The sequence below is a fragment of the Marmota monax genome, unplaced genomic scaffold (genome assembly GCF_021218885.2).
Source record: "Marmota monax isolate L192 unplaced genomic scaffold, Marmota_monax_Labrador192_F-V1.1 WCK01_AAM20220418_F8-fsc00056, whole genome shotgun sequence".
NCBI lineage: Eukaryota > Metazoa > Chordata > Mammalia > Rodentia > Sciuridae > Marmota > Marmota monax.
In genome coordinates, this window is record NW_026695212.1 from 3,435,586 (window position 1) to 3,463,333 (window position 27,748).

Below are 27,748 nucleotides of genomic sequence, written 5' to 3' on the forward strand. Positions count from 1 at the left end.
AGGGTCTTGCTGAGTTGCTTAGGGCCTAGCAAAGTTGCTGAGGCTGGCTTTGAACTTGCAATCCTCCTGCCTTAGCCTCCTGAGCCACTGGGATTACAGATGTGTCCCATGGCTGCTTTTCTGTTTTTACGAGCTCTCTGGTGACTCTTATGCAAATTCAAATTAAAGTGGTATTATTTTTGAGAGATCAAGCACAAAGAAAAGGAAGAATACTTCTGTTTATCATAAGTTCTTCCTGCAGCCAGCTTCTTGCTGACACACTATTCCAGTGCTTCTAGCATAAGCCAGGATCATTCTTGAGAGCTTATAATGAGGTATCTTTCCTCCAATCTAGGTTTTCAGGGAAAAAAAGCCACTCCACATTACTTGGCTTGGCTTAACACTGATGAACTGAAAAAACCACAACAACAACAACAACAACAACAACAAAAAAAACCTGAAAGCTCAAATCTTTGAAGGACAGATTTAACTGGTAATAAGGCTATATTTGCATGAGACTCAGCTTGGGAATGTATGAAGATAATTTGCTTTGGATGGGACAAGCTGCTGCCTGGAAATATTTTTCAACATAAATTCAAGTCCATGAAAGTAAAGTACTGAATTTATGGTCTCTAATAACAAGCACTATATATGAAGTAAGATGATTTAAATCAAGAGAGAATTTGATTGACAGAAAAGAAGTAATATAAAACAGATCCTTGCAAACTATACAGGATAGATTGGTAAACCTTCATCTCTTCCTACAGACTCCCAAAAGTCTCTACAGCTTTGCTTCAGGGCTGCTACTCCAGACCCAGCCAGATCTCACTCTCCCCTCTTCACTGACATTGGACCCAGATGCAGTCAAGGTGAAACAACAGGTTTTTCTTGGAGAGGGTTATTTGCATCTTTGTGGACTTGGGGATTGAGTAGCAGCCATCATCTTGGAGATCTGGACTCATGCAAGAACGCTTTGTCTCTCGTTGGGTTATGTTCCTGTGATGATGAAAGATGTCAAACACAAAAGCTTGCAAAGGCAGAATGGTAACTGAATCTAGAGGGAGAAAAACGCCTACCACCCCAGTGTTCCAGCAGATTTTGCCATCCTAAAATATAACTAAAATTGATTTTATCAACATTCTTATAAGGATAACACATTCACTGGGTGTAACAATATTGCTAAAATAATTACCTCCTTTGATCCTTAAAACAGCCACGCAAAATAGGCATCAAATGCACATTTACAGACGAGGAAACTGATGCTCAGAGACGTTGAGTGGCTCAAGTTTCCCAGCTTGTCAGATGGGAAATGAGTGGTCACTAACCCAACAGTACGGCTGCACTCCCCAGCTGCACTCCTATGGTAGCCCCGCCCCCCATGGGCTTTCAGGGTGAAATTCCCACTTCTTAAAATGGTTTGTACAAGGCCCATAGGGTTTGTCTCCAGTGGCCTTCCAAGCTCACCCACTACAATGTCCTTACACTTTAAGCTTCAGCCACAGCTGCCTATGTGGATATGGCACACTACCTCCACTCTCCTGTCCTGCCTGGACAGGACCAACACTGTGGAGGCTAAGTTTGTTAGACTCATTTCCTCAAACTCCCCATGCCTAAATGGATACCACCACCTTCTCTTAACATGTATGCAAACCTAGAGAATATTCATTGTAGTATTAAATGTGGGTTTTCTTCTGTTTTTCCTACTGAGCAATGACTGATTTAAGGGCAGGGACTGGGCCCTGCCCAGTTCCTACTATGGCACAGACACCAAATGATGCCGATGGCATAGCTGAAAACCAAAGACTTGGCCAACACATGGGTTAGTTCCACTGTCTCCTAGCATAAGGTCAATGGCAGAACAATGAGACGAGTACACCTAGGAGAAATGCTGACATTGTGAAGCAGCATCTTTGAGGCAACCTTAGGAAATCGGGTTGCATCAGGCATGGTCATAAACTCCCATTGGCAAAGGATGGCAAGGAACAGGTAATTAAAGAAAGACATGGAAAACTCTTAGGGTAGAGAAAGCCCAGTATTAGTATAAGAAATATTTCAGGGGTAGAGGATGTATACTGGATATTACCATTCAAAATCATTGAGACAAAGGATGGGAATGATTCAGAGTGACAATTCAAATTACCAGCATAATTTCAGATTAGGAACAATATTACGGTTCCCAAATAAGTCACTGACCTGATGATAAGTGCTTATCTTCCACTGAGTTATATCTTGACTAAGGATTAGAATGGGTACAGGGAAAGGGATTTCAGGAGGCAGTTACAGTAAAAGCACTCCCCACTTATTGAACACCAACTGTGCCAGAACAAGTTACAACAGCTCACTGAGGGGGATACATACTTTTACATGCACATTATTGGAAGTGGAGCTGAATATCAGAGAGGTTTAGTAACTTTCCCAGACTCACAAAGCTCAGGTACAGTAGAGCTAAACTCTAAACTCAGGTCTGATTTTAAATGTTGTGCTTTATGATTACACAGACTGTCTTGAACCAATCTGTAATCAGATTTTACACTTTTAATAATGGGGGTTCCTCCCACTTGATTTGCTCTAAATAAAAAACAATTTTAGTTTCTCAAATTATATTTTCACTCTCATGATGGAAGAGGATATTAGGCCCATCCTAATTCTTCTAAACCAATGATCAGATGATAGTTTTTAAATAGTGATCTGGTATAAAACATGTGTAAATGTATCTATATTTTGGTATACCATTGAGAAAATTTGGTTTGGGTAAATATATCCCTCCCATCAGTATTTATAGTCTTATTTTTGTCTATGTGTGTTTTTCAATGGAAGAATTTAGAATTTTTAAAAGAGTACATTTTTAAAGGTAAAAAACTCTTGATAAACATGATAATTACCATAATATTGGTATGAGGATTATAAAAAGAAAGGTATAAAGCTGAAAAGCAAGCCAAAGGAAATCGGCAACTGAAACTAAGATTTAGCTTTCCAAGTGCTGTGTTTTGTCTCTGAAATCCCTGCCAGTGCATCTGCACAGCTGGGCTTTGAAATGGGACACATTGCCAACTGTATACACCATGCATATTCATCTCAGGCTCTGCCTTTTCATTGTGCAAGGAAGTAGCTGAGATCTACTTAGCTGGACAAATCATGTAAAATAGTTTTCTCCACAGAGCTTTGCCTCTTTGCTAGGAGGGAACCCAGATGATGCTGGAGGCGTTAGCCCTCTCTTGAAATAAATCCCCGAAAGCAAGTGCAATTGAAGCAGACTCAGAACAAAAGGAATGCAAATGTTGGCATAGAAAATCAGTTGCTTGGGAAATAATGAGTACAAATGAGTACGTATTTTTAAAACATGGTTATAAAACATATTTGTATATAATCATCATTACCGACTGTATTGATCAATGTAACTACTAATTTTTTAAAAACTTTGTATAAAAAGCATTAACACATGGTCTGACATGACCATGAACTCTAGATCTAGGTGGTTTATGGGAAGATTCCAGAACATGGGTGATAGTTCACTGCTGGTTGATTTGGATCTTAAATGTTCCTGCAAAGGCCCACATGATAAAGGCTTGGTGGCCAGTCTGTGGTACTGTTGAGAGGAGGTGGAAGCTTTTGGAGGTGGGGCATAGTGAAAGGAAGTTAGGTTATTGGGGGCATATTGGGATAAGGGCCCCCTTCTCCTCTCTCTCCCTTTGCTTCCTGGCCACATTGAGGTGAGCAGCTTTGTTCTGTCACATGTTCCCAGCCATGATGTTCTGCCTCACTACAGGCCCCCAAACTCTGAAACCAACCTACCAACCATGGACTGAAACCTCTGAAATTATGAGCCCAAACAAACCTTTCCTTCTTCTAAATTTACTTTCTCAGGTAATCTGTCACACTGATAGAAAGATGATTAATGCAGTTGGGATGAAATTACATATCTATATCTATATTCTAATGAGTCCTCACTTAACCAATTTAACTACATTGTAACCAGTTTTCACTTTACTGGATTCATTGTGGCTTTCTATTATAAAATATACCGACTAATGCCATAAAATTCTCCTGAGAAATAGGTTTCTTTTTCTAGTTCCCCTGTACCTTTCTGCTTCTGCTCCTGCCAGAGCTACAACCTTAAAAGTTTAGAATTGTGTTTATTCCCAAGTTTGTTTATGCAAGTTTTACTTGTTATTGTATAAAGAATCTATGTAGTTATTCCATGAAAGCAAACACAAATACATTAGGTACAGATCTATTGTTAATTAAATAGGAGAAAAACTCTAAAACATTGCAGAAAATAAAAATATAGGTGAAGTAAGTGATAAGATTGCTTTAAATTCTCACTGTGTTAAAATCAAGACTGCAAAAAAGTTTTGGTGTGCTATTGTGCAGTAAGGGGACTATTTATAATAACCACATACTATACATTCCAAAAAGGTAGAAGAAAGGATTTTGAGAGTTTTTATCATACAAAATAATAAATGTTTGAGGAGATACATGTTTAACCTGAATTAACATTCCATAAAGCATACATGTGTCAAAACATTATGCTACCATATTAACGGGTATAATTTTTGTTTTTATTTATCAGTTAAAATACATTTAATTTTAAAAGTAAAATAAAATCGGAAATCATGAACTATATGTGTATAGTTTAGACAAAGATTTGCAACTATACTCAGTAGAATCCTATTCATAGAAAAGGCCTTGACTTTACCCATAGGATTGGCAAAATTTAAATGCTTATGCTTTGAATATTTATCATTTTCTATAATTTTCCACATAATCTGACTTTTTCAATTAATGAACTTTTTTTTTTTTTTTTTTTAAATTGGCTCTAAGTTGTTATCACAGACAATGGGCTCCCTCGGCAGTGCCAACTTAAAGTGTGCTCTTTGCATGACTGAGCGGCATCACCTGGAAGTTAGTTAGAAATGCAGAATTACAGGCCCCACCTGGGGATAGGGTCCTGGAACTTGTGTTTTCATAGGCTCCAGAGGCGATTCTGAGGCCTACTAGATTCTGAGAAACATTGCTCTACTCCTGCTGTGTTCACACGATACTGGACACCTGAGAATGGACATAGCCCTTCAAAAAAGCAACATGGTGCAAGGATCACAAGTTTCTTTCTTTTTCTTTTTTTTTCCTCAGCAATCTTCTAAGAAGAAAAGTGGAACAAAAGTATCTATGCATAAATATGTCTATGATGGTACTATCCACAATAATGAAGCAATTGAGAACAATTTAAGAATAAAAGAATGGTAAATAAATTATATGCGGTAAATAACAGATATTAAGGGCTTGTAAATGTTAAAATGTCTGTAAAGTTAAGTAAAAATGCAACATCTGCTATGGATATAATTATGTAATGTAAATATTAACCAAGACTTGGAAATGATTAATTTCATTGTATTAGAGTGATATTGGGTGATGATCTAGTTTCACCCTGAAAAGTTAATACAAACACAATAATATGTACAGTGAAAATACCTCAATTATTTAATTTAAAGCACCATTATTTAAAATTTGTATGATACTCCGAATGCACAATTTAAAGTCTCTTTTAACTACATTAAAAAAAAAAACAGTGTCGCAATGTCACTAGCCAGCTGTTGTATGTAAAACATCAAGCACTAGTACATTTTTGACAGATGGGCAGTCAGAACAATCAGTCATAAGTAAGGATGCCATCAATACCTGAATTGTCTTCATCTTTGCGGATTTTGAGCTTCACTAGGTCTTCACACTGCTGGAGGATTTGAACTGCATCTTCCATGGAACAGTTGTCCAGCCGGATGTTATCAATTGCAAGTAATTTATCCCCAAGTTCCAGGGTTCCAGTTCTGTGAGTAAATGCAGAGTGACACATGACTAATGACAAATGCTTAAGCAGGCCATTTAAAGAGGCATTAAGCATAATGTAGCATTATGGTAATCTTCAGAGGAAAAGAGTGTCTTCAAACTGTTTTTAAATTGCATGTATTGACAAACCCCATTTTTCCCAGCCTTGTTTGGGATCGCTGATGTGACATTAAATTGCAGAGTATTACAACGTTTTAAAAATGCTTTTGTCAGTTAAACAGGGACATTCATGTAAGCTTCACTAAGGAAGTCCAAGGTTCCTGGGAAGGGGGGAAATGGGCTGGGGTCTGCAGAGACCTCCAAGTCCTTATGCTCTTCCACACTGTTGTACCTGTTTTGGTCCCTGGAAATCAAGCAATAGGAGAGGATGAGAGAGTGGGAGTAGTCAAGGAGGGACAGAGTTGGAGGGAACCTGAGACTTGGAATCTCTACCATTTCTGCATGTGCCTGGAGTAGGGAGAAGAGGTATAGGTGAACCTGATGCTAGTTTTTTAGAAAGTGGTCTCTTAGAATCTAATACTGGCAATGGACAAGTACAGGTCTGTTGAAAGTTTTTAAGGACCATGATGAAATGAGAAAAATAATGAGAATGTTGTGTATATGTGTTTGTATGTGCATACATGTATGGACCCAGATATTTGCAAGAACTGTCCTCTGTGCATTAAGTCTTTGATAGAGGATGCTAATTGTTTCCTAATATCTATTTGCCTCTTTGTTTTTCTGAGTAACCTTCTAAAAAATGTATGCTCCAGACTCTTAGCACTTTCCCAATGCCTACCTCCCGCCTGTGTTTAGGAAAGGCAGATGACTGGCAAGGAGGAGGGATGGCTACCTTCCCCCCGCAGTGACTTCCAGTCCTGGATGGCCTGCCTACCTCCCAGTTGTTATGAGAGAGACAAACTTCTGTTTTGTTTCATCCATGCGATTAGTAAATTTCTTTTTCACAACAGCTGAGCCTACATACCTATCCACTTAAACTTACACAATGTCCTTCCTTCCTTTTGCATGTTAAACTACTTCTTTAATGACATGATTGTGTAATAAATGGGATTTTTAAAAAAAAGTCCTTAATGGAAAAATGAAAGGAAACCTAATAGTCTTACATCAGTATTTTCAGTCAATTAAGAAGTATTTTTATCTCTGAAATAAAAGTTTGAGACTCCCTTATTTTAATGGTATATGAACCAAATAGGAGACATGAACATTGCTTAATGCTCAAGGATCTTGTGTGCCCAGGGAGGACACTTAGCAACACTATTCCACCAGCTGTTATGTCTGTGAGGAGGACTTCTCATAATTGGAGCTAATTTCAGGGTTTTAGCTGGAAAATCCAAGATGGATGATGGTCAATGAAGAAGAGCCCACACTAAACTCATAAAAGGGCCTGAAAAACATTTTTAGCGGATTCTTGTCTGCCTTGGGTACCGAAGTAAATTGATATAAGGGGAATATCTACATAACCATTGCTATCAGGGATATCAGATATGATTGATTAATAGGGACTGTCTGTACAATATGAGAATAGTGACCATTAACAACATCTGCCTTGGGATGGAAGGGGTCATTTTTTCTTAAATTAAGAGAGATCTTAGAATAAACCAGAAAATATGATTTCCTTACCTGTGTGCCACACTCCCTTTCTTGATATCTGAAATGACAAGGGGATCCCCTGGTTTTCTACTTGATGGTGCTGTAATAATGAACATAGGACAATCATATCTTTATATCCATGATTTCCCAGTACATTTTCCCTGATTTATAATAACTTTCATTAATGCAATTAGAGTCTGTATGCAAAGCAAACATTATGAGTCAAATGAATTAGAAAACATGTACATTATATCTATAACAATGTTTGTTATTTATAAACTGAAAACCTAAAGCAAAGTCATTTAAAGTTGCAGTTGGAAAAAGCAATTGGAGAACTGTCCATCAGGCTTAAATCTATTTTAATCAGTGATTCTCCAGGGAGGACCTGACAGACTGGTACCTCAATAGGAGAATATTAGAATCCACTGGGGCTTCCCTTAGTGGTGCTGACAGGTGACCCTTTCTCCCACCCTGTCCTGCACTTCTTTCCAGAGAAGAGACATGCTGATGGGGATGTGTCTTGTTACTCAAGCATACCAGGAGACAGAATGGAGAAGTGCTAATTTGAAGTTCTTTTTTTTTTTCTTCCAGAAGGAAATCTTTTGATAGTTGTGCTATAAATCTTTAAATTCTGCTCACAAATTCATATCATTCTGAAATGTTCTGGAATGTGACTATTTTATTTTAATGGCTGTAGTAAATATTTCATTGCTAGTTAACTAAATTTTCATATATTCTGATATAACTTTGATTAGGTTGGCAGATGAAACTATTATTCTTCACAGTAGTCAGTTTTGGGTTTTATAAATTTTCTTAGGAATATTTCCATGTGATAAATATGAAAACCAATTAGAATTGAGTTTACTTAGAATTACCTCTGGAAATGAGTTATAGTCCATATAAGTACAAAAAAAAATCATCTTGACTTAGGAAGTTTATATGTAATTCAGGAGTTTGATACTAAACTAACCATATTCAATATTTGCAAAAGAAACAATTGGCCTCTGAGAGATGTTTTGCCGACCTGAAGCCTGGAATGATATACTTTTAGGGACCATTAGAAGGTCCCTGAAGTAAGATTTTATGATAAACAGTCTGATCAACCCATAATAATCATAGAACCATATCATATCCCATAATCCCATCTGAATTCCAGGAAAATGTTTATGCAGGAGAACAGATGGTTTAATATCTAACACTACATTAGAAAAAAAAGAGGCAAACATAGATACCAATACCTGTCTAAATCAGTTCACAGTAAATATTAATGAGACTTCATTTAATTATTATACTTAGCTTCTGGCAAAGAATACAAACTATTCTATTCGCTACAATTAATTTATTATTAATTTAAACCTTCACTCAAAGATTTGATAAAATTCCTCTAGAGAAATATAAACATCTACCATTTTTCACTCATGTCATAATCCAGAATTGCAAACTGTTCTGGGCATAGCTACAGAGTGCCTGCCTAGTATATATGAGGCCCTAGATTCAAACCCACACTCCAAAACAAAACAAAACAAAAATCAAAACAACATAAATGAAAAAATGTGTTGGAGGAAATGATACTGTCTGAAAACTTTTCCTGTTTTTGAAGACAAGTGAACTCTTGTGAATTCTGAAATTAAATGGAAATCAATGAAATGGTTCAAGAATATTCTGAGACATCCAGTTATTGGTGGAACTTATTCTGCTAGTGAAGGCACTTGGCTCAAAGAGTCTGATGAAGAAACCAAACTACAAGAGAGAAACTCCCTGTCGCTCTGTCTCTCTCATTAAGCTTTGCTTTAGTTGCAACCATATACACAATGCATGGAAAGTAAACCAGTTTATTTGATTTGAAATGGAGCACTGAGTAGTTTTTTATTGCAAAATTGGCAAAACCCATGAACCATTCTCTTCTAAATGTGTGTAAGACTTAGTGGGGGAATGACAGATTTGTTGTGCTTGTCATAAAGGCTATTTCATGATTTTCTAAAAAATATAGCAAGCCTTTATTTCTGCAAACAATTCAGTCACAACCAAAAAGGAAATGCAACAAATTAGCTGCACTCAAAAAAAAATGCTGCCTTTTGCTTTTCTGGTACAGAATCTGGGAAGGTTCATCAATCAGATGGCGACAGGGCTGAGAGGTGCCATGAGAGTAAAGCCAAGGTTAAGGCAGATGGAATGGATTTGGCACCTGCTTGGCCCTTTATTAGCTCAGGGTCTTTGGGCAGGTTACACAGCTGAACCAGACTGTCCTGTCTATGAAATGGGGACAGATATCCCAGGATTGCTTTGAGGATTAAATAAGAAAAGGTATAAAACTGTGCAGTGCTATGCACAGCATAAAGTAGTTATAAACCCCAGAAATCCATTGTCAGAAGGACTTTATGGATGAAGGCACATGATACAGACAACCAGGGTTCTCTGTCTTGAAAACAGGAAGGTAACAGCTATGATCTGATTGGCTGGGTATGAGGGTGTTGGGGTGTGGCTTCCAGTTCCAAACTGCATCCACTTTATTTGGTACAGTAAATCCCTCCATAATATGGCAATAACATCCATAAAAGTAATGCCTGATGCTAATGTTCTATCAGTGTTTCAGTGGGAACTTAAGTAAATTAGTCTAAAACTGCCCATTACGTCCACACTCAGAGGGACTCTTAGTTGATCAGGCCTGGAGAGTGAGTCATAAAGGTTTTGATAGGATATTTCTGGGATGGAGGGCCCTTCTTTAGTACTCTGAGTTTTCACAAGGTGGAGAAGATACAAAGGGATTTTATGTTAAGATGTTGAGGAAAATCAATCAATCTCAGTTTCACTCACAGTACCTGTGTTTGAGAAGTGGATCCCCTGGATTTCCTAACGTAGGAGGTATGATTAGAGTGGACACTAGAATTTGTGGTCTGGAGGTATGCTTAAAATATTTCACAAGGCTCTGTATGCAAAGTAACTAAGGATTGTCATCATACTAATACTCATGAGGGTTCACAACATGTTCTAGGGACTTTACATACACTAACTCATTTAATCTTGTCAATGCTGTGCAGGAGGAAATATGTACCCCTTTTATAGGTAAGGAAACTGGGGACAGAGGGAGGGAATCAGGTGATCATTGTCCAAGTCAAGGCTTCCTCAGTTCATGCAACAGTCTATGCACAAGCATGTGTATTCATCATCTCCTATGAGGGCTTGTTTCCTGGAGGGCTATTATTAGTAGAACATTGTTTGCTCATAAAGTCTTCTTATTCATTAACTTAACAGATACAGGTATTAAATGAGCACCTTGTATGTGCCAGTGACTGTGACAGGCATCAGGAACTTGCTATTTTGTAGCAACACAAATGGATTCTGGCCTTGTTTTCCCCCTTTTATAGCAAGTTGTGTTTTCTCAACTGGCAAAATATATGCATGTTCCATGAGAGACACAAACTCAGCATGGTGATGATTAGTGGCGTAAATGGAGCCGTAGCTCTAGAAGGGCTGACAAGCATGTGTGACAGGCTTGTGTATCATTTCTCCATCTAGGAGTGGCACAGCACTTCCAGCTTCCATAAATAGCATTTGCTTGTGGCTGGCTACAATTCAAGCCATTCTTGGAGAGCAGGAGTTTGGGTTTTTGCCATTATTATTGTTAGAGTCAGTTTCAGCAGTAATGATTGGCACACACACAAAAACATCATAAGACATAATTTTAAATGACTCTACATGTGAATAAACAAATATTGTGCAGCTGCATGTACATAACTACATCTCAAACTGAGCATATAAATGTCTATTTTTTTTGAAAAAGATATATCACAGGATTATTTTTGATGGACACTGGATACATTATGTTTTTATTTATATTAATTTTTGAGAATAAATTTATTATATAAAATAATACAAGACCATTTTCCTAAATAAAACATTTGAACGTAAAATAATCAGCAGAAGTTTCCATAGAGCTGATGCCTTCAAAATACCCACCGGCAGGAAGCATCTTCTGGATAGGGCATTTACTCTTGAAATTTAGCACAGACACACAGAGGACAGGATGTATTGAATGCGTGAAGGTAGAAAAAGGGAAGAAAAAGAAGACAAGTGCAGGCAGGTTTCTGGGCAGAGCCAAGAGATTACACACTATACACCTCAAGAGACACTACCTGAGCAGCCTGGTCTGATGGAACAAAGGGATGGAAGGAATCAACAGAATAAATGAACTGCCTTAAAGTTACATAGGGTTGCAGAAGCCACCTTGAACCCCAAATGTTTTGGGGACTGTAAGTCATGATGTGCCCTCAATCTCAAGAGCCACGGCTGTTGACAGAATAATCACAAACCATATTTGCTTCACAGAGTTCTAAGAGGCTGAGAGACCCAATTTAGAGTATAAATGACTTTAGTTGCACCTAAAACAGGGATGGAGCCGCCAAAATCTCATTCGTCTTTCTACTTTCTTCCTAATAGGCAGCTCTGGGTCGTGGGGGGCTATAGATCACCTCTCATATATATGGTTTCTTATTCTTAACATGACTCTGAATTGGAGAACCAGTCTTTCTAGTGCTGCGGTAGATATGCGTGTTTTATCAGTTATAAATAAAATTGCATTTTTAGTGTTAAATTTATATCATCAAAGTGGGACTGGGCAGTCGCCCTTCATATTGCCCAATTGAGAACTCCTTTTATTTATTTTACTTTAACCACTGACAAAAATGCTATCTGACAGTGTGGCAAGGCCCTTTCATGTAACCTCATCATTCTTTCTTGAGGCAGCCACCTCCTGGTCACAGTCATTGCCTCTGTGCTCCTTTCATCTTTATGCACTGATCATTTGCTTCATTTTCTTGGGGCATTTATGGATGAACTGAGTCTGTGGATATTAAAAGGACAAGCCCCCTCCCCCCAATTTCCATTTTATGAAAGTCCACTGAGGCTGAAATTTTTAAAGTTCTTTTACCAAAGTAGTTATGAAACGAGAGCCTGAGGAAGAAAAGGAATGAAACACATTTATATACTCTGCCTTTCCTTTTCATTTGGTTACCAACACACCTTTCAACGCCATGGAAGAATGCAGGGATTTAACAAAGAAGAGACCTTGTTTTAGTCTTGTGAAATGGGTTATAGAGTCACAGTAGACACAAGAAGATAGTCTCGAAAGTAAATAAATAAATGTGATCATTTGTTTTATTGCATTGATTAAGTGTAAAACTTAATCCATAATATACCAAAATGTAAAGAATTTATATGCACTTTTCTGCCCCTCTAATTATTCATAGGGGGAGGTGTAACATACTTATTAAAAACTTACTGATTTCTTACTAGGCACTGTACAAGGTATGGGAGTTTATGATTTTATGTAATACTTAAAATTACTGTATTTTGTAGATATTCACACTTCCACATTATAAAGAAAAACAACATCAGAGAGAGCTTCGGTGACTGGCCCCATTCAAAAGGTGAGTAAGTGCTGGAGATTTGAGCAACTCCACCATTTCGCAGCATGACAGCAACACTCGGTCCTCACGCTGAAAATGTGCCACGCCTGTAAACCATCCAACAAGCCAATTTTCTAATGTCTTTACAGCATCATATTTTAAAAGCAGCCATTTTTACTTACAGCTGATTGTTATTCCGAGTTCCACATTGTGCTTCTTAGGGAGCTTTACGTGAAATGTTCCACTGCTTGGGATGACGGACTCTGTAATTTCAAAACAGAACAAAGAGTTTGGTAGGATAGTTGTTGATCCGGGGGGTAGGGGTGGAGAAGTGACTTAGTTTATAGTGTTGACAGTGAAAGGCATAATCAAAGAAGTAAAACAAGGATGTTATTCAAAACTTTCTGCAATCAGAATAGTACCTTGCCATATAACCAATTATATACAGAATGCTGACTGTAGAGTTGAGACACAGTGACTTGACCAAGAGGCCCCAAATGCAGCCAGAGTGACCCAATAGTCTCTAAATCCTGGGGATCTCAGGAGGTCCCGGACAGATCCAGAAGGCCCTAGAACAGTTTGGAGGTGGGCTTAGATACTTGCCAGCCAGTATAGAAATAGGGAAACTAGTATTGTAGCAACACAAAGAGAACTAGAGTGCACTGGCTGATTCTCAATCCTTGAGAGAACTAAGTTGATTTACCAAGATCTGACTCTATCTGGGAGAAGAAATTGTTACATATTTTAAAGTATACTCTTGAAATTATTTCAACAGTCTGGGAAAGCTTTAATTAGTGATACTTGGAAATAACCTGTAAAGGATAATATGTACTCTACTCATATTAAGTTGCTAAAGACTAAAATCTCTTCTTGACAGCTTTGGAAAAGTGCAGGAAGAGGCATCAAGAAAAAAGGAAATGTGAGCAGAAGCGGAGATTGTGGGATGGCCAAACTAAGCCCCTTTCACAGCTTCATCAGCTCTGCTCTAAGCTGGCTCCTCACCCAGAAAAAAGAACTGAGTACAGCATCTGTGATGTGGACAGAACACGTAGGCCCTCAGGCTCCCAGTCCAATTTGTTAATTGTGTGTTTAACACATTTTGAGTCTCTGCACAGCAGAGGTGAAAGCCAGGATTGGACTCTTGGAAGTCGTGCTCCCTTCCTTGTCCTGACTTCAATTGTTCTTCTTGGCCTTTTGCCCTTTCCCACGAGAAGTTTAGGCAGTAAATGTTTTACAAGACCAGAACCTGATCTTGCAATTAGGAAGGTTCACCATGGAGTGTTAAACTAGAGAAGACAATAAAAATTTGAGCTCCCTCAGCCTCCAGACTTCTAGAAGGCCACCTGTAAGAAAGGATCTCCCACTACTCCTACCTTTTTCAGTGGTGCAGACAAATCTTCTCTCTCTGGCCTCCTCCCTCCATTCTTCAACTCACCTCTAAGGGATGGGAGGGAATTGGCTACCTTTCCCACTTGCTCAGTCTCAACTCTTTCCAAGACCAGGACAGTAGTGGCTTCTCTGCTGCCCCCAATTAACACTCTGATGTGCCAGGAAGTGAACCCACATATATTGGTTTACTTATTCATTGAGAGTTTATCTTTCTCATTTTTCCAACAGGACTTGAAATAGATACAATTATTCATTTATTTCAATAGATTTCAAAAAAAGATCAACTAATTTTGACAAACTGGGATAGAAAAAAGAGAAATGAAGAAGGTAAAAAAACACATAGATTTTTTTTTCCTGCCTGACCAGTGGAACTACAAGTACTTCCTAAATATTTCTCCAAATCCTTCTTTTCCTGAAGACATATCTTTCCTGAGTCTGGATTATTCCTTACTTCAACAACATAAAGCTAATTGGCCCCTTCTTTCCCCAAAAAGTGACTGTTTAAGAATTTGAAGTTAGCATGTACAGTGGCAGGCAGATGGGGCCTTTGAAAGTGACCACATTTTGCCCATAAGTACCAGTAGTCAATCTGCAGATAGACGGAAGAAAGAGACAAGTGTGCATGAGGAGAGAGCATCAAGCCTCTGATCTTGGAGGCAGGGCCTGTGTTTGACCTCCATAGTCCTTGGCATCTGCTTAAAGCCCCTCCTGCCTGTGAAATACAAGCTATACTTCTAGCAAATGCCTCCTTTCTGTCGAAACTAGCTGGAGTGCATTTCTGTTGTTGAAACTGAAAGACCCTGGAAGAACACAGTGATGTAGTAGAGGAAATTGGATGGGAACCAGCAGAAATCTACCATCCGAGTGTTCATGGGCACAGCATGAATAAATGATTTGGCTACGTGGACAGAGCACACATGTGGTCCATAACTGCATGTGGCATATGAAGCCTCACAACTTGTGGAACCCATTTGTGTGTGTGTGTGTGTGTGTGTGTGTGTGTGTGTGAGAGAGAGAGAGAGAGAGAGAGAGAGAGAGAGAGAGAGAGAGAGACTGTTTTAAGAAAAGTCTTACTGTGAAAGGGGAGGGGAGCATACTGTATGTTTGTGTTTATGGATCTCTGTATGGATATAACATCTTATCTGCGACACTGTCCTTATACAAATACAAGTGAGGGTTTTAGAATCAACAGGGCCAGAGAACACTGATCTAGAATAGTTACTATAGCAACCTTTTGCTTTTATAAATTTTTAAAGCAGGGAACCTTGACCAAGATTAATATTGTTAATGGTATTGGAAGGGATATTATCACTTCCTGGAAAACAGTAATGGATCACTTTGACTACATAAAATGTGAAATATTCATAATGATAAATAAATATCAACCAATGAATCTCTTTGATCAAGCTGTGGCTTCGTTTTAATCCCTAAATGCCAACATGATTTGTTTTATATTTGTAATTTTTCCTTATATAATTATTTGGCTGTTAAAGCAAAAGCATATTTAATTTGAGGTTTTATAAGCAAAAAAAAAAAAAAACTAAGGGAGAAAAGGTTTCAATATTTGGAAAAACAACAGGTTTAGAGTAAATAAATATAATTCTGAGAACAGATGATGTTTATTTTGCTAGACTCCCAAGTGATTATTTTGCACTTCCCTGGTTTTGCTTTATCTTTGTTAATACTATAATTAAAAACACATTTGGGTAAAAAGGTTTGCTTCTTTCCCATTGGTCTGATTTTCTGCCTGAAGCATTTATTGTTGGCACAGTGAGATAAGCGCCATATCATAATTCATCCATTGGGCGCCCTTGTGAGGAGTGCAAATGTTTAACTGCCCCCCTCAGATGAAAGCGTGGGACTCCAGCAATGGTGATAAACATCATTTGATAGGATTTGCACTGAGACTTCTTTCCAGAACAAAGCTTTATTTTCCCCAACAAAATAACTTCAGACTTAGAGAAGAAATTTCAAGTAGGCATGATATACTTCATGGTAGTTTGGTATTTAAAAGAATCAAACGAGGCAAAATGTAAATTGTGTTCATGCTACAACTTTATAAAATTATACATATAGTAAAGGATTTTTGGTAAAGGAATGTAAAGAGTTTAAACTTTTATTTCTTAGAGTGATGGTGTTATGAGCACTTTTGACTTAAAAAAATTTTATTAATGTTACTATGATGTTGTTTGTGTACTACTATCTACTAACAGAAAGATTTGGGCAAAAGTATATTCAGAGTTAAGCTTTTAACCACCTTTATGTCATTTAAAATGTTTATAAAATTGAGGTAGTCCCTGTGAGACCCAAGTGTGGGAGAAGTAATATCAGGGTATAAACTATTTCTGGGGAACAAGTTTAGAAATGGATAGCTCACATCCAGACATTTAAGAGTGAATCCAGGACAGGGCCATCCTGAAACCACTTACATCCAGGGGTTCCCTAATCACTCTCCCAAGTTATTGACTGACTAAAAAGGATTAAAAAAAAAGAATTTTAGATTCCAGTCGATGAGTAATGACTAAATAGGAAGGTTCACCACAGAGAACACAATAAAAATTTGATGTCCCTCAGCCTTCAAATTTGGATGTTGTGTCTGCAGGAGAACAGCCATATCATTAGTGATGTCTGACATGAGTAGGGAAGAGGGAATGACGATGGGAATACATTTTTTTTCTTGTTCTATTTTAGATCATCTCCATCTGAAATGGGTTGCTTTCTGGAACAAACAAAGGCTGGGAAGATGACCTTAAGTTTCTTGTTCTTGGCCCTTATCAAATATGGGTACTGAATAAAGAAGTTTTAATAGATGCAGCTCTTATTTTTTAGGACCTTAAACTTAAGATATTAAAGCATTAAATCAGCAAATATTAAAATATACATTAAGTATGCATTAAGCAATGAACAAATTTCAAGGATCCATATAAAATAAAAATGCATTGATAGCACAAGGTAATACTTAGATACTGTTTATGAAGAAGGTCAAATTGTGTTGGTCATTCCAGTACTGAAATGCAGTGAGTAGGTGCTGCTGATTGTCCTACTGTGTGCGGGATTCACAACTCCCTGTAACACAGGCTTTCAGTAGGGCAGACATACAGGAATTTGTTCATATTTTATTTTTCTAATTAAACAGCCAGTGTGATACGATATGGGCATTGTGGGCTGCAAGTCAGTTGCTTTAGGGTGTACGATTCACTTTGCTGTATGACCTAGAGTAGCCCAGCTGAGCCTCAGTTCCCCGCTTATAAATAAACAAAGGTATGGGAGTATAAGACTCTTTTTACCACTAATGTTCTGTCATTGTAGTAAGTACATCTGGGGGAGGTGGGCAACCTTCCTGTTTGGAACCCTAACTTCACAGCCATCTGATTATGACAGAGTCTTTCTCCCTGGTCCTTCTACCTGGTTCCTGCTGGGTCACAGCTGACTGGAAGGGAAGGATACTCAACCTAAGCTGGCCTATTAGATTTGCTTTCCTAGGAGTTAGAAATTAGAACTGGCTGGATACTTTAGCAAAGATGGGGCCAAAATGTACAATAAAAAGTCAGGGAGAAGGGGGCTGGGGTTGTAGTTCAGTGGTAGAGTGTTTGTGTAGCATTTGTGAGGCACTGGGTTTGATCCTCAGGACTACATATAAATAAAACAAAGGTCCATTGACCATATATATATATATGGAGAGAGAGAGAGAGAGAGAGAGAGAGAGAGAGAGAGAGAGAGAGAGAGAGAGAGCGCTTCTCTATAAAAACAAATAGAACAGACTGCAAAAGAAGCAGCTCTAAGACCAGGAAACCCAGAGAGTTAGATCCCCCCACCTAACTTGGAAATTCCTTTATGTGCCTCAGGTTAGTTTTCTCACTCATTCTTTGCACGTGCAAACCAACATCATTCTTTTCAACTCCCCAAGAGAAAGTGGGTTTGATCTCAGTTCTTGATGTAAACTAAAGTTCTTGATCCAGCCCCCAACTGCTCTTCATCCTTTTGTTCATTCATTCACCAAGTACTGACCAAGAGCCTGCTGTATTCCGTGCATGTTTTTGGGTGCTGAGGGTACATTCATGAACAAAAACACAAAATCCTGACATTGCTTGGTCTTTCTACTGGAGAAGAGAGACTACAAATAAATCTATAACACAGTATCAAGCATCAGGGTAAGAACCCTCAATCTGGGCAGGAGGAGAGGGATAGAGGGTCAAGGAAAGCTTTTCTGAGTGAGTAGCCTTTGAACCTGAATAAAGTAAACAAACCACCCAGACACATCAGGGAAGAACTGTCCAGACAGAGGACACAGTCACCACATGTCAAGTACAGGTGGTTCCAACTCCCTTCCTAATTTCAGTCCCAACATTCTTCTGGAAAATTTCACAGTGTGGATGGTCTTTCCCTCGTTCTGCATTCTCCATTCCCAGGTCTACTGGGTGGAATGATCTTTGCCTCCACTCCACTTTAGAACATCAGTACCTTAAGCCTTGCTTAACCTTCCCTGAAATTCAAAACTCTAATACATCACTGGCCTCAACCTCCCAGCTATAGCTCTCTAAGCTGTTTTCTCTCAATGTACCCTTTTTTCTTCCTGGAGACCCCAGTTCCTTAAGTCCTCCCTTTCCTCTCAGTCTATCAGGCCGATCCTTTATTGATTCTTTCCGTCTCCAACTCAGATTCTTTCAAACACAGGCAGTTTAGTGTAGTGGTGGAGTGTGTCTTTTGAAGCCAGCCAGCTGGGGTTAAAATGCCAGCCCCACCATTACTGCTGTGGGCTCTGATTTTCTGAGGATGTTAACACTAGCGACCTCTGCCATTGCTGTCATGTGGGTGAGATGATCTAATGCACACATAGTACTTAGGAAAGTGACAGGCTACACAGTGAGCACTTGGTAAATATCATCATGGTAATTAGTGTGCTATTTTCAGAATTATTCATCTTCTCTCTCAGCAGTGGTTTGTACCTCCTTGATTTGGGTTCTTTTATTTAGCCTTGTCTAGAAATCCCAGTCTCTGATCTAATCCAATGCTCTGTTTCTCTGTTCTTATTCCTTGGCATCTAAGATTTCCTCAAACCAAAATGAAATAGGACAAAAATCCATATTCATCAGACAGGTTGACTCTGCTGTACACACAGAGCTTCCACACTCTGCTTGGTCCCCCACCTAACTTGGAAATTCCTTTTTGTGCCTCAGGTTGGTTTTCTCACTCATTCTTTGCACGTACAAACCAACATCATTTTTTTCAACTCCCCAAGCTACAGACCCTTTCACAGTTGCTTACATGAACTACTGAGACATAGCTTAAAATGTATTTACAGTCTCATATCCTTTTCTTCAAATTCATGAGAAGAGGTCTTCCATCTTCTGCCTTAGGGTAGCTGTCTACTTATGTTCTAGACAACATCTCCTTCTCATTCCTTTTGGGACCTGATTCTGCCAATCATCTTTTCTCTCCCTCATTCGTTTTAGGTCCCAGCCATGCTCAAATATCTCCAATCTCAACAAAATGAAATAAGCCACCTCTGAACTACAAATCTCCCTCTATCTGTTGTCCTACCTCTTTTCTCTATGACTAAACTTTGTGACCTTGCCAAATGTCCCCTGGGACAAAATTAAACCTGCTTGAGAACTATTGAATAAAGGATAAGGCGCATACAACAGAGCAATGAGCACATAACTAAACACAGTAAAAGTTTTATAAAAAGGAACCTATAGGGGCTCCCAGTCATTTTCACCTGTTTACTGCATTTTTCCTGCTAACCTCACTTTCCAAACCCAAACCCAAGGCAGACGATAGGCACAGTATGTCTGTACTCTCACCATTCCCTTACTCAGCTCACTGTGATCTGACTTCTGCCCCCACACCCCTAAACCTACACTGGCAGTATTTTTTTAAATTCTAATTGCCAAAACAAAGGACCCTTCCTGCTTTGAATTCCCTGCAGTGATATTATATTATTGACTATGACTTTTGCCTTGAAACTTTTGCTATTCCAAAATGACACCTTTTTTTTTTTTTGGTTCTCCTCCCACTTCTCATTTGTCATCTTCTTTATCTCCTTTGCTACCTACCATGTCACCACTTATAATCTCAGTATTCATCAGGTAGAACTCTTGTCTACTTGCTCCCGCTTGCTCAGTTACCTTCTTAACCCCACTCTCCCTAATGCTCATCTTTTCCCCCATGACTTTAACCATCACTGATATATATGTTGGCTACTCCTTGGTCCTGCTCATGAGCCTGGACCCCAATCCCAAGCTCTTGGAGGTGTTGTCTTCCTGGGCCCTTCCCTCTGTCCTCCAGTAGCCATACAAATTCAGCAAGCCTCTTGTCTTTCAGCAGTGCTTATTCCTGTTCACTTGAATATGAACTTCTTGGGGATATTGATCTCTCCTATTTTCTTTTCCATTGATCTGAACATAGCATAGGGCCTACCATTTAGTAAGGGTGCTCAGTAGCTGCCTTTTGAATTAAGAGTCGTGCTTGTGTTGGTATTGGCAATTGTCTCCGGTATTAGCAATGGAGTTTTCAACTCATGCCTGAGGATAGAACTCCTTTTTTTTCCCCTGAAAAAAAAATAGTTTCCTTTCCTTCATCTTCCATATCTAATCTCTAAGCCCTGCCTCATGCCATGGTCTGAATTCCATTGTCACCACTTCTTAGCGCTATACCCTTGTCAAGTCACCATGATTCTTTACCTGTCCAATTTTTCCTCCTTACATTTCAGAAGGCTCTTTCTGAAACATTCATCAGCTTACCAACTACTCTCCTGCATAAAATGCTCCTTGGCTTCATTAGACTTAAATATTAGTTCTTTATCAGGGCATTGTATAATGCGGCCCCTTCTAGCCTCTCCAACCCCAACTCCAAATCCAAACCAGTTCTCACCTCTACCCCTTTATATGCTCCAGCAGAAGAAGCCCTTTTGGCTGCTTCCCCACCAATCTTATTATTCAAGCTCAAGTTCTTTATATTGGCTGCTCCCTCTCTGGAATGTTGTTTTCTTGAGTCTTTGATGGCTGACACTTTCTCTACTTCCAATCTCCACTCAAATGTCACTTCCTCAGAGAATCATCCTTCAAGATAGCTCCCCCAGTCATTCCCTAGCCCTCTATCCTGCTTTATTTTCTGCTGAGAACATACTATTATCTATGTTTATATGCATTGCTTTCTAAATTAACCCTCTGTGCTAATATATGCTTGATGAAGACAGGTGTATTTTTTTTCCTTTCCTGTCTATTGTTATATCTACATTGTGTGTGGGAGTATAGAATAAATAATTCAGCAAATATTTGTTGGAATTATCTGATTCCTGCTTCCCAAAGGTGTGTCTTTCCTGACGGGTGAATGTTAGTGGATTTTCACTGTGAATATCCAACTTTCTTAAATGGGAAGTAGAATCAATCTCTATCAGCCACATACCTGCTAGTTACTAACTAGGACTCCCACCCATGACCAAATTCTAGTTAGACTCCTCTGAGCCCTCTTCTTGACTAGGACTTTTCCTTGACTTGGGAGCTCAGTTTTAGTAAGAAAATTCCTGAGCCAGTGTATAGACACCACCCTGTTCCCATCTAATCAGGATCCTTTTAGAAATGTCCCATCAATAACACTCTCACCCTCACCTGTCCATTAGCTAATAGAAATCCCTACCTGTCCTAGCTGCATAGGATGGAGTCCAATCTCTCTCTTACTACAATAATCTTGACCCAATTGACATAGTCTTGAATAAAGTCTTTGTTTGTTATTTTAAATGAGTGTCTGTTGCAATTTCTCTCTAACACTAAAGGCCAAATATTTACCTACTAGGCTTGTATAAATTTACTTAATGAATTTTTATTGCTCCCTATATAACTTCCCTGTGTTCTTTGCAGTGGGAAGGATCAGATAGGCTTTTCTCATTTCTGGGATTAAAGAATTTGGTTTCTCTAGCACAGAGGGGAAGGTTAGGATAAAGGCAACAGGACTTTTTGAAATCACCTCCATAGTAGCTATTACGTATTCAATATGTCACATTTATTTTCGGTTGTTCTGGTGGTGACATTTTAATGAATAATACAAAAACAATGTGCAATTCAAAATGACACCTGAAACCCCTTAAACAAAAACATGGTCAGTATATAAAAAAATAATTCCCCTTCTTGCCACATAAACAATATAATTCAGATGTGGCCAGCTCCCAAAGCTGCCACTGACTTGAGATTTGGACTATACCTGCGACATCAAACTCGATTTCCAGGGTGACCTTGCTAGTGATGGAAGAGTCTCGGAGGAGCTGATTGGCTTCCTCGAAGGTGCTGTCTTCAGTTGGAATTCCATTTATGGCCATCACTCTGTCTCCAATCTGTAGCACACCGCATCTAATTTAAAGCCACATGATAGAGGTTGTAGGTAGAATACATAATCATCAAGTTGAACTTGCCAGATCTACCTTGTTTGATCCTTGCAAAATAGCATGACTGTTTGGTCTTGTTTATTCAATGCCGTGGGAATCATATCAGGTCAATTGCAATATTTTCCACTTTTGCATTTCTTTGCTACAAATGTGGGCAAGGGAATCCTGAAGTACTCCAGGGAAGTAATTAATATTCCATGCTCATAGTATTGTTATAATCTGATCAGAACTGATACATTCCTGCATGGTAGAGAAATTACTGAGGTTTGAATTTCAGTTTTTTTTTCATGGATTTTTCTCCTTTTTAATTAATATAGCCTCTGGTCTCCTGATGGACAAGAATCTGCTAGATTAAGGCATTCATGCTTATAATTCTTCTTAAATATGATCAAGAACATAAAATTTTATTATCACAACAGAGTTCATTGCATCTTGCATTACCTGCATTGAGCACTGTTCCATAATTTATTAGCCATTCAAAGATAGCCAGCACCAGAAATGCACAGCAGAAAAAGATGCTGTGAAAGAAACACATCTCACCTCTCTGCTGGGCTGTCAGCTTCAATATAGGAAATCAGAGGTGGAGAAGAGAGAGTCTCTGTGGCAAACACACTGCCCTGCAGTTGGATTCCAAATCCTGTGACAGGATCTGCTGTCAACACAACTTCTGTGGTTTCCGTGTGAACAACCTGTCCAGCCAATCCCACTGTGCTAGAGGCTAAAGACACTGGAGGAAAAAAACATGAAAAAGAATAATTTTAGGTTTAGGCAAGTACCAGGAATACCAGCATTTCCCAAATAGGTCATGTCCCTGAACAAAAGCTCATTGGTAATGGTGAGAGTTTAAATTTTGGCTTTTTAGCAAGAAGGTTGGCCAGAGCCAAACAAGATAAATGACTCTCCCCCAATTTGTCATATTTTAGTTATAACACCAGTGGAGTTCCCTCTTTTATACCCACAAACCGGGAACTAAAATGGGGGCTGCAGGAATAGGACGGCCTTGGGATATGGGCATATGGGTTGTGGTCCTGGCTCTATCATTGAGCACCATCCGGGGGCCCTTGGGGAAGGCTATTCCATCTCTATGTGTGTCTGGGTCCTATCTAGAGAAAGGGGAACTCGGCGGACTGGTCTAATGTTTTCCTACTTTAGACATCTGTGCTGGAGCTTTAATGACTTTTTACAAAAAACCTGATCTTCAACTTTGAAGACATAATTAATCTAAATCTGGCCACTGAAGCTGTGCTGGTCCTCAACCTTATTTCAGCACTGAGTTGGCATAATGAAGTCTCATTTAAACTATGCACTCCTCCTATCCCCACATTTTACTTCCTCAGTGTTTTCCTCTGGTTCTCAAGCCTACCTGTTGTCTCCTGTTTAATTCATTTCTCTAACACTCATCTGAGCCTTCAGCTAGACAGCTCTTTCTTATTCCCAAGCCCAGATTTGATCATAAAAGACCTGAACCTCTCCTGGTTGGCTCCCCTGGACCATGCCCACTGGAGCTGGCCACCTGTGCACTCAGAGCACATTCTCTGCCTGCATAGTTCTATGTTGAAATGCTATTTTCTCCAAAAAAGGTTTCTATAGCCCCTGTACTGTAATTAAAGCCTGATGACACCAGATACCTCAAAACCCACTATAACCACAACCCATTTTCCTTCACTCCCCCTGTCTGGACAAAGAAAGAGAAAGTTTTATAATACTCCTGGCTCCTGTTTAAAATCCCATAGTCCTCAGGTGCAATGATATATACTTGTAAACCCAGAGGCTTGGGAGGCTGAGGCAGAAGGATTGCAAGTTGGAGCCCAGACTAAGCAATTTAATGAAACCCTGTCTCAAAATAAAAAATTCAAAAGGCTGGGGATTCAAAGTGCCCTTGGGTTCAATCCCCAGTCCTGTAAAGATGTAAAAATAAACAAAATTACATAGTCTGTACTTATTTCTGCTTTGTCTCATCTGCAAGTTCATAGTTTTCTACTTTTTCAAAATTCCCTCTCATCTACTTTCTGACTTGGGGTCTTTTTTCTTAGTCAACTTGCTCTTGTCCCTGACTTTTCCTTGTCGTTGTCATGGTGATGACCTTTGAACCTGCTGGCTTTGGGTCCTTTCCTCTCAGTGTTGCTTATTAGCAATTCCACCCTAATGCTGCTCTATGGGCCCAGCCCGGCTCTCCATTTCATCAACTTGGATAGATCTCCAAGATCTCCATATCTGAATCCCCCTTGTTGATCACACATCCCTCCTGAGCCGTACTTCCCAGTTTCTACACTCTCACTTTCTCCTCTTTCTGACTCCTGGTCTCAATCCCCTCTCACGTGTCTCCTGCCCTACTGGTTTTCAGACAACATTTCTAGCAACAGATTTTTCTCTCTTCAAATGAAAGCATCCTAAAAGTTGCCTTTTGTGCTTCTGAGTCATAAAAAACTCTCTTGCTGCTTTTCTAAACTTTCCCAATCACACCCCTAGCTCTATCCAATCTATTGATCTGTACTGATTCTGATTCTGAAGCTGCTTAGAATTTGGCTTCTTTCACCTTTTGCCAAAAATACTTTCTCCAATGATTCCCTGACCATCCAAAACAACGGCCTCATCTGCTCTAACTACTCCAGAGTGACTGGCTTCATGACCATCCCTTCTGAAATCACTCTTTAGTTTTGATGAAGCTTTGTTCTGAGTCTCCTGCATCTTCAGCCTCTGCTGGTTACTCTGCCTCCTTCTGTACAAGAAGCTTGGACTCACCCATAGTTCTGTCCTATGTTCTCTCATTCTTTCCATCACTTCCCACTTGCCTATGATAGGACCTCTGCATGCACCTGTTCAAATCTCTCTAGTTTCAAGTTTCAGAGATAAATTTCTTTTCTTGATAGCTAATACATTTGCAAAGATGTTTCATTAGCTTCTCATATTTTCAAAATTGAGTAAATTGTCTTCTCTTTCTCATTTCCTCTCCTGTTTCTATGAAAACACCATCATGTCAATCCAGGCTGAAATCTCAAAGCAGCCTTTGACTCACAACTGCTCACCATCAATCAATTGCTGATTTCTCATAAGATGACCCCTATAATATAACATGTATAAGCCCTCTTTCCCCTTTTAACTTTCAATACCTGAGTTCAGGCTTTCATTACTTTCTATTTCCTTTTTTTTTTAATTTTTTTTATTGGTTGTTCAAAACATTACAAAGCTCTTGACATATCATATTTCATACATTAGATTCAAGTTGGTTATGAACTCCCAATTTTACCCCAAATACAGATTGCAGAATCACATCGGTTACACATCCACATTTTTACATAATGCCCTATTAGTAACTGTTGTATTCTGCTACCTTTCCTATCCTCTACCATCCCCCCTCCCTCCCCTCCCATCTTCTCTCTCTACCCCATCCACTGTAATTCATATCTCTCCTTGTTTATTTTCCCATTCCCCTCACAACCTCTTATATGTAATTTTGTATAACAATGAGGGTCTCCCTCCATTACCATGCAATTTCCCTTTTCTCTCCCTTTCCATCCCACCTCATGTATCTGTTTAATGTTAATCTTTTCTTCCTGCTCTTCCTCCCTGCTCTGTTCTTAGTTGCTCTCATTATATCAAAGAAGACATTTGGTATTTGTTTTTTAGGGATTGGCTAGCTTCACTAAGCATAATCTGCTCTAGTGCCATCCATTTCCCTGCAAATTCTATGATTTTGTCATTTTTGAGTGCTGCGTAATACTCCATGGTGTATAAATGCCACATTTTTTTTATCCATTCATCTATTGAAGGGCATCTGGGTTGGTTCCACAGTCTAGCAATTGTGAATTGTGCTGCTATGAACATCGATGTAGCAGTATCCCTGTAGTATGCTCTTTTAAGGTCTTCAGGGAAAAGTCCAAGAAGGGCAATAGCTGGGTCAAATGGTGGTTCCATTCCCAGCTTTCCCAGGAATCTCCATACTGCTTTCCAGATTGGCCGCACCAGTTTGCAGTCCCATCAGCAATGTACAAGAGTACCCTTTTCCCCACATCCTCGCCAGCACTTGTTGTTGTTTGACTTCATAATGGCTGCCAATCTTACTGGAGTGAGATGGTATCTTAGGGTGGTTTTGATTTGCATTTCTCTGACTGCTAGAGATGGTGAGCATTTTTTCATGTACTTGTTGATTGATTGTATGTCCTCCTCTGAGAAGTGTCTGTTCAGGTCTTTGGCCCATTTGTTGATTGGGTTATTTGTTTTCTTATTGTTTAATTTTTTGAGTTCTTTGTATACTCTGGATATTAGGGCTCTATCTGAAGTGTGAGGAGTAAAAATTTGTTCCCATGATGTAGGCTCCCTATTTACCTCTTTTATTGTTTCTCTTGCTGAGAGAAAACTTTTCAGTTTAAGTAAGTCCCATTTGTTGATTTTTGTTATCAACTTTTGTGCTATGGGTGTCCTATTAAGGAATTTGGAGCCCGACCCTACAATATGTAGATCGGAGCCAACTTTTTCTTCTATCAGATGCAGAGTCTCTGATTTGATATCAAGCTCCTTGATCCACTTTGAGTTAACTTTTGTGCATGGCAAGAGGAGGGGATTCAGTTTCATTTTGTTGCATATGGATTTCCAGTTTTCCCAGCACCATTTGTTGAAGATGCTATCCTCCCTCCATTGCATGCTTTTAGCTCCTTTATCAAATATAAGATAGTTGTAGCTTTGTGGATTAGTCTCTGTGTCCTCTATTCTGTACCATTGGTCCACCCTCCTGTTTTGGTACCAGTACCATGCTGTTTTTGTTACTATTGCTCTGTAATATAGTTTTAAGTCTGGTATCGCTATACCGCCTGATTCGCACTTCCTGCTTAGAATTGCTTTTGCTATTCTGGGTCTTTTATTTTTCCATATGAATTTCATGATTGCTTTATCCATTTCTACAAGAAATGCCGTTGGGATTTTGATTGGCATTGCATTAAACCTATAGAGAACTTTTGGTAATATCGCCATTTTGATGATGTTAGTTCTGCCTATCCATGAACAGGGTATATTTTTCCATCTTCTAAGATCTTCTTCTACTTCTCTTTTTAGGGTTTTGTAGTTTTCATTATATAAATCTTTCACCTCTTTTGTTAGGTTGATTCCCAAGTATTTTATTTTTTTTTGAGGATATTTTGAATGGAGTGTTTTTCCTCATTTCCGTTTC

The 27,748-nt window shown here is 39.0% G+C and overlaps 1 protein-coding gene across 16 annotated transcripts in view; it reads right to left on the reverse strand.

Moving 5' to 3' along the window:
• The window catches only part of Grip1 (glutamate receptor interacting protein 1), a 645,398-nt gene that overhangs the window by 47,390 nt on the left and 570,260 nt on the right, over nucleotides 1-27,748 (reverse strand). For all 16 annotated transcript variants that reach the window (XM_058574656.1, XM_046430647.2, XM_058574652.1 and 13 more), the window contains 5 exons: nucleotides 23,125-23,311; nucleotides 22,404-22,549; nucleotides 12,998-13,078; nucleotides 7,441-7,510; nucleotides 5,656-5,801 (listed from right to left, as the gene is read on the reverse strand). In XM_058574656.1, the coding sequence (XP_058430639.1) occupies nucleotides 5,656-5,801; nucleotides 7,441-7,510; nucleotides 12,998-13,078; nucleotides 22,404-22,549; nucleotides 23,125-23,311 (630 nt within the window). The remainder of the gene's footprint in view (nucleotides 1-5,655; nucleotides 5,802-7,440; nucleotides 7,511-12,997; nucleotides 13,079-22,403; nucleotides 22,550-23,124; nucleotides 23,312-27,748) is intronic.